Consider the following 14,620-nt stretch of genomic DNA (forward strand, 5'->3'; position numbering starts at 1 on the left):
ACAATTATATAACTGGAATTTCATGGAACAGAAAAAGACTTTTTATGTTGTCAGCAGCGCAGAGCACAAAGACCACAAAGTCATTGCAGCAGAGCCAGTTTATAAATGGGATCCAAAATTACAGCTATGTAATGACAGTTAATGGTTTCTTACTCGTGTCCTGGAAGTTGACATCATTCCCATTGTAGGCGTTCTTCAGTTTGTTAGTCATGACACGTAAGGCCATGATTTGCTGTCGAATGAAGGTGTCTGGCCTTGTGATGTCCACATCTACTTCTGGATTGTTGATCTGGTTGGTCAAGCCATCGTTCATAATCTCAGGCAAGTATCTAGGCAGCAGAATGAAAGATTAGTGTGAGGCACAGTAATTCCAGAAATAAAACACTGTGCAGTAAATGATGTGCTAAGAAATTCAATGTGCAGTTCTTAAACAGATCCATTAAAATGCTTTAAAAATATAGTTTTTAATTTTACTGACTCCAAAGGATCTGTTTAGTAGCACAGCTGCATGGGGAGCAGAAAGGATTTAGGTTTTTCAACCTCCTAACTCTCCATATACTCCCCAGCAAGAGCAGTGACTGTGTGAACTATGGAAAAGGTTCACAAGACAGCAGTAAGTCACCACATATTCATATAGTCTGCTGACATGAATGGCTGCACACTAAATTAAGCATCTAACAGTGCATTCTGCTGTTTTTATTTCTTTCTACTTAAAAAATATGAAGTCCTTTGTTGTATATAGCATATTTGTTGTTCTGAGACAGTTTAGAAGCCTATCTTGAGGTATTATGCCTTTCCCAGTTTAAAAGAGCACTTAATTTTCTACTTCAATTCTTCCTTGCATCTCTTTTTTAGACCACCATGAACAACATCTCCAGCCTACTCGACATCCGGGCCCATAAAAAGCATTATAATTTTACCAAACTCCAGTATTCTCTTTCATTTGGTCATTATTCCTTTAAACCAGGCTATGCTTTCATGTCTCATGTACTTTGTGCATAACATTTAGGGTATGGCATTTCCTATCCATCCACAAATCTGAATCTTTTATTCAGGCTCTTACCTTAGAATTTCTTGATTACTGCAGCATTCCTTTCTCTGACCTTGAATAATGCAGTCTTAGGCTGCTTGCAGGCAGCAAGTGCAAGTGTGCTTTTGCACATCTCTCCCCTACAAAAAGCAGCCCATGCCTCCAATCATCCTACAGTAAAAATCTCCATTACCCTTTGTTAAAGATGCACTCTTTGTCTCCTGCTGTTCTTTGTCCTCAGGAAGCTCTCCTTGTAGGCTTTTTCAAAGCTACATTTTTTCCTGCTTCGAATTTCTGTCGAAAATTATCAGTGCATTTTACAGCTGCCAGGCTGAAAAAAGGTTGACATTATTTCTCTATGCTGGCATGGCACCCTGAGAAAATAGTGCATCACAGCTTCCCTCTCCTCTCTTGTCTGCCTTTCCTACTATCTTTCTCTCATATTTAGGCTGCAAGGGATTTGGGGCAGATCTACCCTTTGTTTATGTTCTTTATAAGGATATGATCTATTTTGTAATTAGTTTGCATACCAGGCTGTCCTACTGATGTTTGTGGGAGTCCTTGTGTGCTTGTGTGCTCAGACAATAAGTAATGATAGCACAGTCTAGCCTACTAAAGACAAACTTTCATGATGCCTGGTACCAAATATAGTTTGAGAGAATTTCACATCACTCTCACTTGTGCATGCCCAATTCTCTACCAGCACTGAAGTTTGGCGTTGATGACAGCATTGTTCATATTGGTCTGGAAAAATAAATATCTCTGGAAAATAAATATCTCTGGAAAATAAAGGTGAAAGTAAAGGAGATGAAAGGACTTTCTCTGTTGAAGTCATGGTGAAGGGAAAAGAAGCTCTGCATTGCTTCTGGAGGCTCACAGGACAAGCACACTTTGCTGCACCAAGGAAGGGCTCAGTCTCAGCGTAATGGGTCCTCGCTTTGCAAGATGAGACTCATTTGCCACCAGTGGCCTTTGAAGGCATACATGAGAATAATCCTGGGGGTGTGTGAAATCAAAGAACCAAACATGATTGCCAAAATACCCAGCCTCAAGCTGCATATCCTGCTGTTTCACTGGTACCATGATGAGAAATTACATTGCTGTGGGGATCCCATCCAGACTTCTGCAGTCAGATTTACTGTGGTGAGAACACAGAGCTACCTCCCCCAGTATGGAAGACTGCAGGCCATGGTGTTATGAATCACTAAAGACAGAATAGGAAATAATTCTGCAGAGCTGCCTGGAGGCAGTAGGATGGAGACCTTGGCAGGCAGGGATGCTTTGGACTGCAAAGGAACAGCATCTCCATCTGTCACACGTCTCTACCAATGAAAGGGCTGCTGTAGATAAATTACTCAGCCTAGTAGTAAATCAGCAATTTCAAGGTGCAGTTGATTAAAAAAGCAAGAATGTAAGAATTGAACTACTGCCTCAGACAGGATGATTGTCTTGCTCTGTATCCTGTCCATGACAATGGCCATAGCTGTTAGCAGCTACAAGTGATCTGAAATTGCTAAATATTCATGCGGATTGATTTCCTTGTTTATGAAGGGTTAGCAGCCCTTTATTGCAAGCTGTCCATGAGAAGCTAAGAATAGCTCTGAAGGGCAGCTCACAGCCTTTCTTTGACTGATTTCTTTCTGATTTCATTTTGTCTTACCATCAACAATAAAGGAAGAATGCACTGACTTAAAGCAATTAGAGAGTGCTCTAGTGGGTGCATTTCATGGAGGTTTGTATTTTGCACTGTGACTAGTGTGCATCTGATGCCCTTCTCAGGATTGTCTAACTTACATGGGGCAGCCCATTCAGTGATTTTGCCACACACCCTGCCACACACCCTGCTTTATCTGCCCAGGATCTGGTGACCCCTAAAGCATTCCTGGCAAGTGTACCTCACTTAGGTGTGTAAGGGACACATACTTGGTGTAGGTCACAAGAAATCCATAGCCTTAACACTGCCTAACAGTTAGTTGAATGCTTAAATTCCCTTGGCATTTAGGACATAATAGCAAAAGAATTAGAAAGGCTGAAAATTAATCTTTAGGTTTACACACATACCAAATCTTGTGTGTTCAAATGCAAGTGTCTGGGCATAAGCAGAGTCCCACTCTCACCAGATCTAGCCACCACCAGATCCAGTCACAGCTAGTCAGGAGTGTATTCATCAGTGGAGCAGGGACAGCTGTTAGAGTCCCATGAGCCTTTGGCCAAATGACTAGTTCATTATGTTTCATCTGCTGGGATTTCCTTGCATAAACATAGACAGCTGGTGCCATTTGAATGCTCTTAGTTATTCCTCCTCTTCTTGTCACTAGCTCTGAAAGGTGAGCTCTGAAAGGTGAGGCTTTCTGGATCATATCTGCAGGCTTTAGGGGGAGGTCCTGGACATCTGGGGCATCTAAAGTTATAGTGTGTGTCTTTCTTAGGGCAGCTGAATTGAGTCTTGGATGCCACTTCAGCCACTAGGATGTGGGCTGCTTGGTGTCCTGCTGCCACTCCAGTAGGGTTTGAATATCCACTAGGTCCAGGGTCTAATTTCCCAGTTCCATGAAGGTGTCATGACTACTTACACCATCTTACATAGCAGTAGGTAAGTGTATTCAGGCAGTGGAAAACTGCCTCTTTGAGTACACTGACAGGATACTGGGTGTCTTTTCAGGCATATTAACATTGGTGCTTTTAAAAATGCTCAAGCAGTTTTAGCCCAGGCTCTGGTCCAGAGGGGAGGCAGTGTCCTGTGTCACACTCATCCCAGACAGCCCAAAGAATCTCCAGTGATACTACAACTGCTTGGGCAGCACACCCCTTATTGTCTCACCCATACTGAGGTACCTGAATTTACATGTTTGAATGTGTAGCTGAATTCTGCCCTCATTACTGAACTAGTTCACCTGCTTCTTTGCAGGTGGAGAGGAAAGACAGAAAAGCCTCTATTGAATGAAATATCTTCAAATAATTTTCCTTTCTTTAAAGGACTGATGCAGATATGAGAACAGGCAGCCCAAGGTGTTTTGTGAGTGGCAGCCTCGGAGAGGCAGCCCAACACATGTTCTGACAAAAACATTTTCATGGGTGTGGGGGAGGGTTAAGTCACACCGAATAGGAAGCCATGTCTTGGGACCATGATTTGACAGAAGATTTGTTGCTGGCTGGGCAAAGTTGTTGAACACAGCTGCTTTTGTTGCAGTTCCGTAAGTTGAGACACCCTTGTGAATTTTAAGCTTTGCTGCTGCTTCTGCTCTCCTTAATGATCTCTTTGTAGGCTTGGCCATTACAAGGACTGTATGCCCATTATAAATGAAGAGAAGTGCCAACCTGAATCAGTGTCTGTTCTTTCCATCCTCCTTGCAAAGAAAAAAGAGAAAAAAAAAAAAAAGAGAAGCAAGCTTTCTTAGCCCTCTGAGTATAGAGAAGCTGAACAATACTGTTTGTTTTGTGGTGTTTGCTCCTTGCTCAGCTATGTCAGGATTTTAGTGTAATTTACGTTGTTTTCTAAAATATTAATGCTTTCTGTTCCTCTTAGCCTTTCCACAGTTCTTGCTTGTCTCAGCAGACACAGCAAAGATGTCTTTTGGCACCTTATAGCCAAGTACCACAAAGCCTATTTAAAACCACTTCTCTTTTCCCACTCTTTTATTTTTTTTAATAACCTGTTAATGTTCCATGGTGTCTGCTTCCTTTTCAAGTCTAAAAATGATTGATGAATCAATCACATATATAAAGCATGTAGAGTTGTCACCCCATCCCCCAAATAAAAAAAAAGAGAAAAAAAAAGAAAAAAGAAAGGAGGAATCTGATTTTTAAAAGGAATCTGTCTTTAAGGGCAACATTCTCCGTACTTTGCTGCCACAGCAGCTGCTTACAGTACAACTGGGGCATGCCACCTAGGCAGTGCTGGAGTTATTCCAGGTGCACAGAATTGTAGGCAATAGAATACAAAATACAGCACAGGCTTACTCAGGCTGGGCTGGGTTTAGTCAGTCACATCTGGTCCAGAAAGATAAGTGCAGTGGAAAATTGGCTTGTTTGGCTAACTAGTTCACCTCATCTGATGCTGTTTGCTCAGGAGGTAATCCCCATAGGATGTTTTCAGTTTGGTTTTTCCCCTCCATCTTGGAGAAAAGCTTGAGCAGACACAAGGAGAGGGAGAAAATCCTCGCTGCCAGTTTTTTTGAAGATATAAAAATAAATTAGAGCATCAATTAAGAATAAGCAGTTTTCACACTTAGTGAGAAGTGGTTTATTCCCCCTTTCACTAGTGGGGCTAAACAGTCATCTATGCCTTCATCCAGCTAAAGGACACTCAACTCATTGTCACTTTGCTGGACAGCAGTGAGCAACTTTCTCAGGGCAAACACCGATCTGGTGAGTCTTTCTTCCCACTGAATTTCACCAGAAATTAAAAACTCTCTGCCACAGAAGTAGACACTCCCACATTTGTAGCAGGAGAAGAAGAGAATGTCAGGACAGGTGAGAATCTATCCTGTGTTTGCTTTGGTGACATACCTTGTAGTTTTGAGTTCGATATTGAAAATTATAGTGTTCAATTTTCCTTTTATTCCTTACCTTTGTCTAGGTTTTTCTGTTTGTTTTATTTTTCTGTCTCATATATAATTCTATTTCTTCTTCTGTTTGGAGGAGTGATAGGTTCCTTGTGGAAAGGAATGCAGGTCTCATCTATTCCAGGGATTACAGCTTTTCAGAGCTAAGACATATTATTTAGTCTATAGCCCTGGTGAGCATGAGCACAATCTCTCAGATGCTTTGGTTGGAATGAGCTGGCTGAGCTGGTTGGAGCAATTCAAAGTTTTTCTCCTGAGCATCAGAGGGTTCCAGATTTGGTTGCTGTTTTTACTTCAGTAAAAGTCATATATTCAAGGATTAATACCTTGGACTTGGTTAAGTCCTAAAACCTGATTTTCCATCATTCTTGGGAAAATTTCTTAATTCTAATGAACACCTATTAGTGAAGTTGCCATCAGCTGTTGTTAAGAATTTAATTGCATGTAGGGAGGGAGGTAAATTTTCAAAGTTTGATCTTAATGCTGTTTTTTAGATCCTAAATAGCTTTCAGAAATCTGTCTCTGCACATCTGGTAGAAGATGTTAATTCTTTAAACATAAAATTATGTTCACGTTCTTTTGTGAATACAAATATGATGGAGAAATCCTGCTGGGCATCTCTCTAAAAGGTACTCTGTCTGAAGTAGCTATTATTATTACCTTTAATATGGATTTTTCAAAAAAGAGAGATTAATCCATCTAATAAATATTTTCCCATTTCCACAGCACTTGGTTTCTACGTGTTGTGACCTGATTAAAACCATTATTTGTACAGGATCAGCACTGAGCCAAGTGCACCCTTCCAGAACACCAAATGGATGGCTCTGTTATGCCATGATTACTTGTGAATTGGCGACCTTCAGTTGGTGACCTGGTGTCACTGTAAATTAATCATGGCAGCAAAGTGATATTTAGGGAGTGTAATAACCACAAATGACCTTGGTGTAATGCCGCTCTCAGGAGAAAGCCAAGCTCTCATTCTCTGTGCTCTCAGGTTTGTAACTCTTTTCCCCTGTAAAAGTAGCATCAAAAGGTGATGTGTAAAGTGAAACATAAGGTATAATGTCTATCTGGCAATTCAAAGTTTCCAATTCTTTATTCCAAAACAGGATTCGATTAAAACCCCAGCAATAATTTCCTTTCCCAATGGTAGCCAACACCGTGTTGTCTTCTTACTCACAGCATTAATGTTTAGGAAGATAGGAAGTGGCTAAGTTTCCTTTTTTTTTCATCACAGGCTTTTGTCATATTCTCTGGAATTCAACATGCAGCTGCTCATATAGCACAGGGTGCTTGTGACAGCTGACACAGTCAACACAGATAGATATATAGATATATAGATATATAGATATATAGATATATATATGAATACTGGCCAGATTTTGCTATGCTTGTTCTTGTGAGGTAGTATTTGATAGTATTTGATATCAGATACTAATCAGTCTGATCAAGGAAACCTTTTTTTTTTTCTGCTGCAGTAAAAGTATTTGTCCACTGGCCAAGGGGTGATTTTGCATTTAGAGCTATTTATTTTCAATATTGTTTTTAAGACTATTTCATATCCAGCCATGGCATTCTGTGGCGTTTCTCAGATTTATTACCATTGCCTCCACCTGAAGCATTTATTGAATTCTGTTACAAAGACTATGACTATACATTTCCTTTGTGAATGGATATTAAACAGAAACTGGGCAGAGGAGCAGTGGCTGGACTTGCTGAAATGGTATCTTCAGGTGATATTTTGAAGCTGTCACTCTACATCCAGTGAAACATCTGTGTTCAATTACCAAGGAGATTATTAACAGAGGACTGCTCTTCTCTCTCCAGAACATTAATCTCAGAAGGCATAATGAAGAAACCCAGGCTTCTCATAAGATAAATTCTGCAAAAGAAGGGTGAAAAACTGTATGCATAAAATGTACCTCCTTAACTCCCAACAAATGTGGAAGCTGTGCCAAACCCTTCAGTGCAGGAGCAGAAGAGAGCTGCCAAGTATTTGCCAGATGTGGTACAGACACTAGTGTTAAGCATGGAAACCAGGAGGAATAGATAGATATTAAGGGATTTGGCTGCTCTTTTGTAGAAAGAGTAGCATATATCTCTTACTGATGCATGCACCCTGATGTGGCTCATGGCATTTAGCTGGCATGCCTTGAAGCTCTGCTTAACTGCTGGCAGTGCACAGGCCTGAGCTCATGTCTTTCAAAGCTTATAACAAGAAGGGATAAAATAGAGAAAGAGAAACCACATATATTTGTTTCTCTTTTTACACTCTTCCTTTATGATGAGTCTTGTAATAGCCAGACACTCCTCCAAGTACTTCTCTGAATCCCCAGGGGCTTTCTCTGGATCTGGGACTTAGCGACTAAGCAGTGGCTCATGTTTCTGGATAGATTTGTTCACATGCATCCATAAGTGGATTCAAAGGGCTAGCAGTACCCCAAACAAACCCCTTCTCCTGTCTGCAAAATGAATTCCTTTGAAGGCTATGTAGTAAGGCAAGGAAAAAATGGTGTGCATTCAGTGTGAAACATCCTCCTGTAAACTGTGCTCCTTATCAAAATGATCAGATGATGAGATGGTGAGGTGGGTGCAATCTATTTATGCATCTGTCCATCCATACATCTTTCTAAAATGACACTGAGCACATTTCTAAGTTTTTTTCCTATGTTGTCTTACATTCACCGTTTTTATATTTTACATGCTTGTCTCATTTTTTTCTATTGTTTGTTTAATTTGTAGGTTGTTTTATCTTTTTGTGTCATTTTTATATTCTGTCTCCATATGTATCTTCAGGCAAAAGGAAAATAAAGATTCCAGTCCCTGAGTGCCAGAATGTGTCACTTCTCTCGAGATTCAGCTGTCACCAGACACTCAAACCTCTCTGCTCCCCATGTTTACCCAAAAGCACAGGATACTGCTGCGCACCTGAAACCATGCCCTTGGCATGGTCCCTGAGCCAATTCCTCCCCCTCTCAGCAGGGATAATCACATCCTCTTCTCTGTCAGCTGATGAATCCACACTGGGACTTTTGGAGACACCTGCTCATCTGCTGGCTCCTGCTCTGCTGCAGCCAGGGCCAAGTAAACTTCAAAATTAAAACTCACAGAATACTCATCACAAACATGGGCAGATGATCACAGTTATCTCTGAAGAGGTAACATAAGGTCAAATCTTCTACACAAGATAAGTAGGAATGCTACATTTATTCTCTAGTGGTGATTTTTCATTTTTTGCCTCCCCCCCAGTAAATAGCCCTAAGCTTTGCCAGCCAATAGCAAGCAGAGTTGAAATTCCAATTTCTATTTCATCCCAGTATGGTATCCCGAGAGTACAATTGCTTCACAAGCTGTCAGTCCCAACACAGGGATGCTAAATGGACCTAAAGAGCTCTTTGAAATCTCAGTATAAATTATCCTTCTGGAGCTGAACCAATGCACATTTTCTGCCTTCACATGCTGACCCTCTGTGCACATTTACCCAGACTCACACTCTGGCTTTAATGGCATTTTGACAATAAGTAATCTTGGCTACAAGGGGCGCGTGGACAATGACTTATTCTCCCCATTTCTGTTTCACCCTCATGAACAGTTTTGTGAAAGACCCCCAGTTTCATGAATGCTTCAGGCCAGGTGGGGATTTGGGCTGGGTGGGGTGGAGAGGGGTCCACCTCACCTCGCCTTGGTGTGGCCATTCCAGCAGTCCTCCTCGACGGACGGACCCGCTGTCACCCGCTCATCCTTGCAGATTGTGTAGGGCAGTGTTGACCAGAACTTTTTAGAGAGCTTTAGCTTTTCTTTAATGTCTGTTACCTGATTAAGAGACAACGAGAGGGAAAACAGATTAAAAAACATCAGCCACACTAATTATAATGTTAAACAATATATTGTATAAATTTGTAATGGTGATGATGGTGAAGGTTAAAAAAGCTAAAGGTGCTAAAACTTAATTTCCTTGTGTTTAAAAACAAGACACCCAGCATTTGAGTTCAGAACATACAAACAATCAAAGTCACCTTTTTCCACTGGCAAGACATTAATAAAAGCATGTTGCATCTTGCACTTCCTAGTTTCCATTTATCTAAGATTTTCTAAATATACACCTTTTTAAGAATTAATATGCCTCACAGTCTGCTGAATGTGAATTCAGTTAAATAGTGTACATCAGATAAACCCACCAGCTTGGTCATGTCTTAGAAAAATATTATATAGACAGCTACCTGCACAGGTTCTAAAAAATGGTGCAGTGCTGAGCTGATGTTGAACTGATTTAGGATACACGGGCTGAATACATTGCAGTACGTTTGGATCTCAGTTACAGTGAGAAGTCATGCAGAGGCTATATTCATCCTTGCTATTATGTGTAGCTAAATATCTGAAGCTGAATACAGAATCCACATGCAAGAAATGTTGCGACAGTATCGAAATGGTTTCTTTACTTTATGAATTCCTTGAACAATATTTTAATTTGGCATGATTCACGTGGCAAGCAGGAACAAACTGAATTTCCAGCATCAACTTAATAAATAAATGCTCTGACTAAAATTTTATCAGTTCTTGTTTTGTGTATGGTACACTAGAGTGGGGAAATCGACAAGAATAGATAAAAAAAACAACAAAGGACAGACTACAAAGGATGAACGCCGCCACTGTGGGTCTTATGGAAACAGATGCATTTCACATTAAGTTGTAATAGGATTTAGGGGAGCTTGTAGAATAGCTTTTAAAGGAAATCACTAAGCTTTGTTCTTTAAAAAACCAAGAAATAAAAGCTCTCCATTCCTCCATTCAGTTTTGAGATTGTCTTTTGGCTTGTTGAGGTACAATATTTTACTTGGCTATTTATCTCTTTTATCTTTTTTTCTCAGGACATGATAGCTCTCCTTACAAATGGCCTACGCTGCTGTGCCATGCTTAAACTCTGCAGAATGTCACTTTATAAGTCAGGAGATAGAAACAGCTGAGGATGTTATTTCAGAAGCACGGTTTGAATTTTCATCCACAAAAGATAAGTAGGACAGTATTTTTCTGTATGGGTTGTTGACAGTGTTTCTTGCCATGATAGACACCTTATAAATCTCCTCCACACCCCTTGCCAAGCCCTAGTTGCTTTGTTTTCACATGAGATACTAGTGGCATTTGCAAGCCTTTAAAGTCTCAATAGGGGAGCCCTGTCAAGCCAAAAATTAAATTCCAGTTTACAGGCTGTGAGCAAGGCTTTGGCAGAAGTGGAGATGGTCTCAGGGTGCCTGACCTTTCTGATATCTTTGGTCCATAGGACCAGGGTTTTTGGGGAGATAGCAATCCCTCTCCTTCCCTTTCTGCCCATGCTTAGGGTAAAAACCCCACAGTCTCTGCTGGGACAGTTAACCAGCACAATCAACTCAGTTAAACTGCCCATTGTTCATGGTGTGTAAATTCCTGCTTGGACACAGTGAGAATAGAGGAATTTTATAGGAAGTGTAAGGAATAAAGATTATAGCGTGGAGGATCCATTAATATGAGTTTGCTAAACATGAAAGTCAAAGGGATAGATTTTCTTATTATTGCTTGTTCCTGGCTGACTATTTACATGAGTAATCTGATTGATATTGGTTGTGAGTAATTAGCTTTCAGAGCAGTAACTTCATTGCTTGCTGGGAGTTATGAAAAGCTATTCAAAACTCATGTGTTTGGAGTTACATCCAGATTTTGCCCATATTCAAATTAGAGCTGGGGCTCTAGGACTTGCAGACTTCTGTTTTCAACAAGTGATTCAACACCTATTGGAAAGTGATTTCCCCCCTGATCCTTGTAAGGGCCGTAATTCGGAGTAGAAGCCCTTCATTTTCATAGAACCCAGTAAAAGGATGTAGAGAGATTCTCACAGCTCACATGCTGCACATGCTCTCCAGATACTCCCTGAAAATCAAAATGAGGACTCCCATTCCCCCGTCTCTTCTGAAGATACTTAATGGTGTCTGCATACGCTATATTAGATAAAAATCATTAAACTTCCTAGTGGATTTTCTTTTTAATTTGTATTAAGGAGGTACACCTGATAAAGCAAGATGGTCTTACTTTACTCAGGATCATTGGTAAATGACAACTAATTAAATCTCAGAGGCATCCTTCTGAAGTGTTATTCCCATTTTAGGGCCTGGGGGGAAGCAGACACTTACATGACTCACAAAAGGCAGTAATAGTAAAAATTACTACAGCTTAGGGAAATGTTACCATTTACAGTCTCTCAAAATGCCTTCGATTCAGGTGCATTCTAAAATTTTTTTATGTCCTTCAGATGTTTCCCTTCACAGCTATCTCCCACCTCACACCTTCCTATTGCTTTATTTCACCATGGAGCTTTACACAACTTGTGTGGACTCAGTCTCTGGAGTCTTGCCCTTTCCTGCTGTCTGACCAGACCTCTGTTAATCCTCAGTTTTTAGCATTGGAGTTTTCACATCTGTCTAACTGGTTCCTCGAACCTCATCCTGAAACTTTCTGGAAGTGCAGTGTGGGGTCTGATGGCTTTGCTAAAGGAATTCTGAACACTGATTGATTCACCTCCTCTTTTAGGGAGTAGCCTGATGGCCTGGTATTAATCTGTGAGATGAATATTTGGGCAGGCAATGACCTTGGAGTACTTTAATGTAACTTTAAATGCAGAATAGAATTAAGAGATGCAATGCCGGCCATGACATGTTAAACTTTTTCCTGTGGGTTTCAGAGTTTTCTGGGATCTTGTCAAGCATGACCACAGAAATTCTCTTATTAGTCCCCATGGTTACACATGTTCCTCTGTACATTGTTTTGATTGCCACCAGCATTTAAAAACTATGCAAAAGATGTACAGACCCTTGAAAATGAGATAGAACCCACTAAAGACTCAGTTAGCATTGCTTGCTTGTGATTTATGAAGTCAGACTACTGTATTCCCTAGCGACCTGTGGCCTTGTAAATGATTCCTCGGTATTTCCCATTCTTTGAATTAAAGATTAACTTTCAAGCTTGGTTAGACTTCTGTGGAAACATTTAAATATGAGACATGTGCAGTTTTGTTATTTTACATATTTTCTTTCCACTTGCTCTAGCAGAGATTTATAGGGATTAAGACAGCTGGATATCTTTGGCTGTAGCTAGCCTGATTTTCCCTAGTTATCTTCCTGACATAGCCCTGATATTATATTGAAATACCCTTTTTTCAGCTACTTTGGAGGTATGAAACTTGTTCTGAATCACAATACTTTCTCATAAGAAAAAAGATATAGCAAGAAACACACAAAAAGTTAAATTTTTAATTTATTCAGAACATAAAAAAATGGATATTTAAATGCTTTGTCTTGATCTATAATTGCTAACAGAAGAAAGGCATTAATGTGTGAGAAAGGGTAAGTATTTGCATAATTTGCAAAGAGAAACTCATATCCAGAGTTACAGGAATGGTCTAGCTACACACCTTACACTGAGAAATGCAGTTTATTTCGTATTTCTGCCACTGACTTACGCAACCAAGTCTGTCACTTGTCATGGAATTCCCCAGCAGAACTTGGAAAGGCACCCATGAGCTCAGTTCCAGGCCTATCAGCATGGGCTCAGCTATAAGGTGAATAAAGCTGACCCACGTTTCTGTCTTTACTCACCTTGCATGCCAAAGTCATGAAGTGAGCTAAAAGCAAACCTGTCACTTTAGTAGGAATCAGACCATACATTCCTTGCTTTATTTCAGGACATTTGGATAAAATGAGAATTCAAACTAAGTTTTGAATATACCATGTAAAAATAAAAGTGTGCTGAATATCAGTTTCATAAGGCACGAAAGATTGCACAAAGACCCTTGCTTGTGAACAAGGCAGACAATTGCCAATGGAATCACTTTGGCTTAATTTCTGATGGCAGAATGCTTCTTTGGCAGTGTGATAAAGTATGCTGAAAAGCAACTGGGGACAAAAAGCAAATTTTAAATGTGGAGTCCCTAAAATAATTTTTAAAAAGTAAATTCCTTTTTTTTTCTTTTCATCCTGCTCTGCCAAATCTTCCCCTGTCAAGACCATCTCATATTCCTTCCAGATTTATCATCCCCACCCATATAATTCCTACTTTCAAAGATAAAGGACTATCAGAAGATGTTAAAATCATGTTCAAAGATGGTGAAATGCACACAAACCTGATGTAGGTTCAGTGCAATAAATGAAAAAAAATAATATGGAGTCTTTATGTTAAGAAGAAATGTTTCCCATTAACCTCTCTTTCTTCTTCCTGATGTTTTTGAATTGCATTTTTTCCTTGTTTATTCTGCAATTTGGAAAGACTTTCCTTTTGAAGAGAAAGCAGAAAATTCAGCCTGCCTTTCTGTCAACACCTTCTCCCTGTGGATGCTCAGAGACATCTTGATACAACATCCATTGTGAATTAAGCCTTTATGACCTGGAAAAATGCACAAATGTTTCTGGTTGTTCCCTGGAAGTTGCTTCTCTGGGGTACCAGGGTGCCACCCCAGCTGTTGGCTGTGGGTTGTATGTGGCAGCAAAGACACTTGGCAGATGTTTTGAGTGGCTGCTTGGGATGAGGTGCTGTAATTTCAGGCACTTCAGGCCGTGTATGTAAAGTATATTCTAACAGTGTGTCACACTGACAGAACAGCTACAGACAGCAAGTGGAAAGAGGTCTGACATTTTGTTTCAGAGAACAGACATGAAAGCAGCCATCATGAGCCATGTTCATGTCTGTTCAGTTTCTTTAGTCACAGACTCCTTTGCCCTTTCATTCACAAGCAGCATTTAACTAATGCCACTTTTTCATGCTACATTATTTTCCAGTGAAAAACCAGACAAGCTTTTTGTTTGCCTGCTGCTTACTTTGCCCTAGGAGTGTCTAAGACACCCAGCCAGGCACTCAGCACCTTTGCAGTCTTTATTAAAAGTAACATAGACCTTGTATAATGGTGGGCAGCTGGATAATGGATTTGTGGATATGGTGCTTGATTACCTGAGCTGCATGTGGAATTGTGAGAGCCATGCCCTTCATCATGGGCATGGCCAGGTAG

At 40.3% G+C, this 14,620-nt stretch overlaps 1 protein-coding gene across 2 annotated transcripts in view; it reads right to left on the reverse strand.

Annotated features, from left to right (window-relative positions):
- Positions 1-14,620, reverse strand: part of GPC6 (glypican 6) — a 732,729-nt gene that overhangs the window by 13,789 nt on the left and 704,320 nt on the right. For both annotated transcript variants that reach the window (XM_071430981.1, XM_071430980.1), the window contains 2 exons: positions 9,272-9,408; positions 154-329 (listed from right to left, as the gene is read on the reverse strand). In XM_071430981.1, the coding sequence (XP_071287082.1) occupies positions 154-329; positions 9,272-9,408 (313 nt within the window). The remainder of the gene's footprint in view (positions 1-153; positions 330-9,271; positions 9,409-14,620) is intronic.

Source organism: Agelaius tricolor, unplaced genomic scaffold (genome assembly GCF_023055355.1).
Source record: "Agelaius tricolor isolate 1412-34295 unplaced genomic scaffold, bAgeTri1.0.p SCAF_7, whole genome shotgun sequence".
NCBI lineage: Eukaryota > Metazoa > Chordata > Aves > Passeriformes > Icteridae > Agelaius > Agelaius tricolor.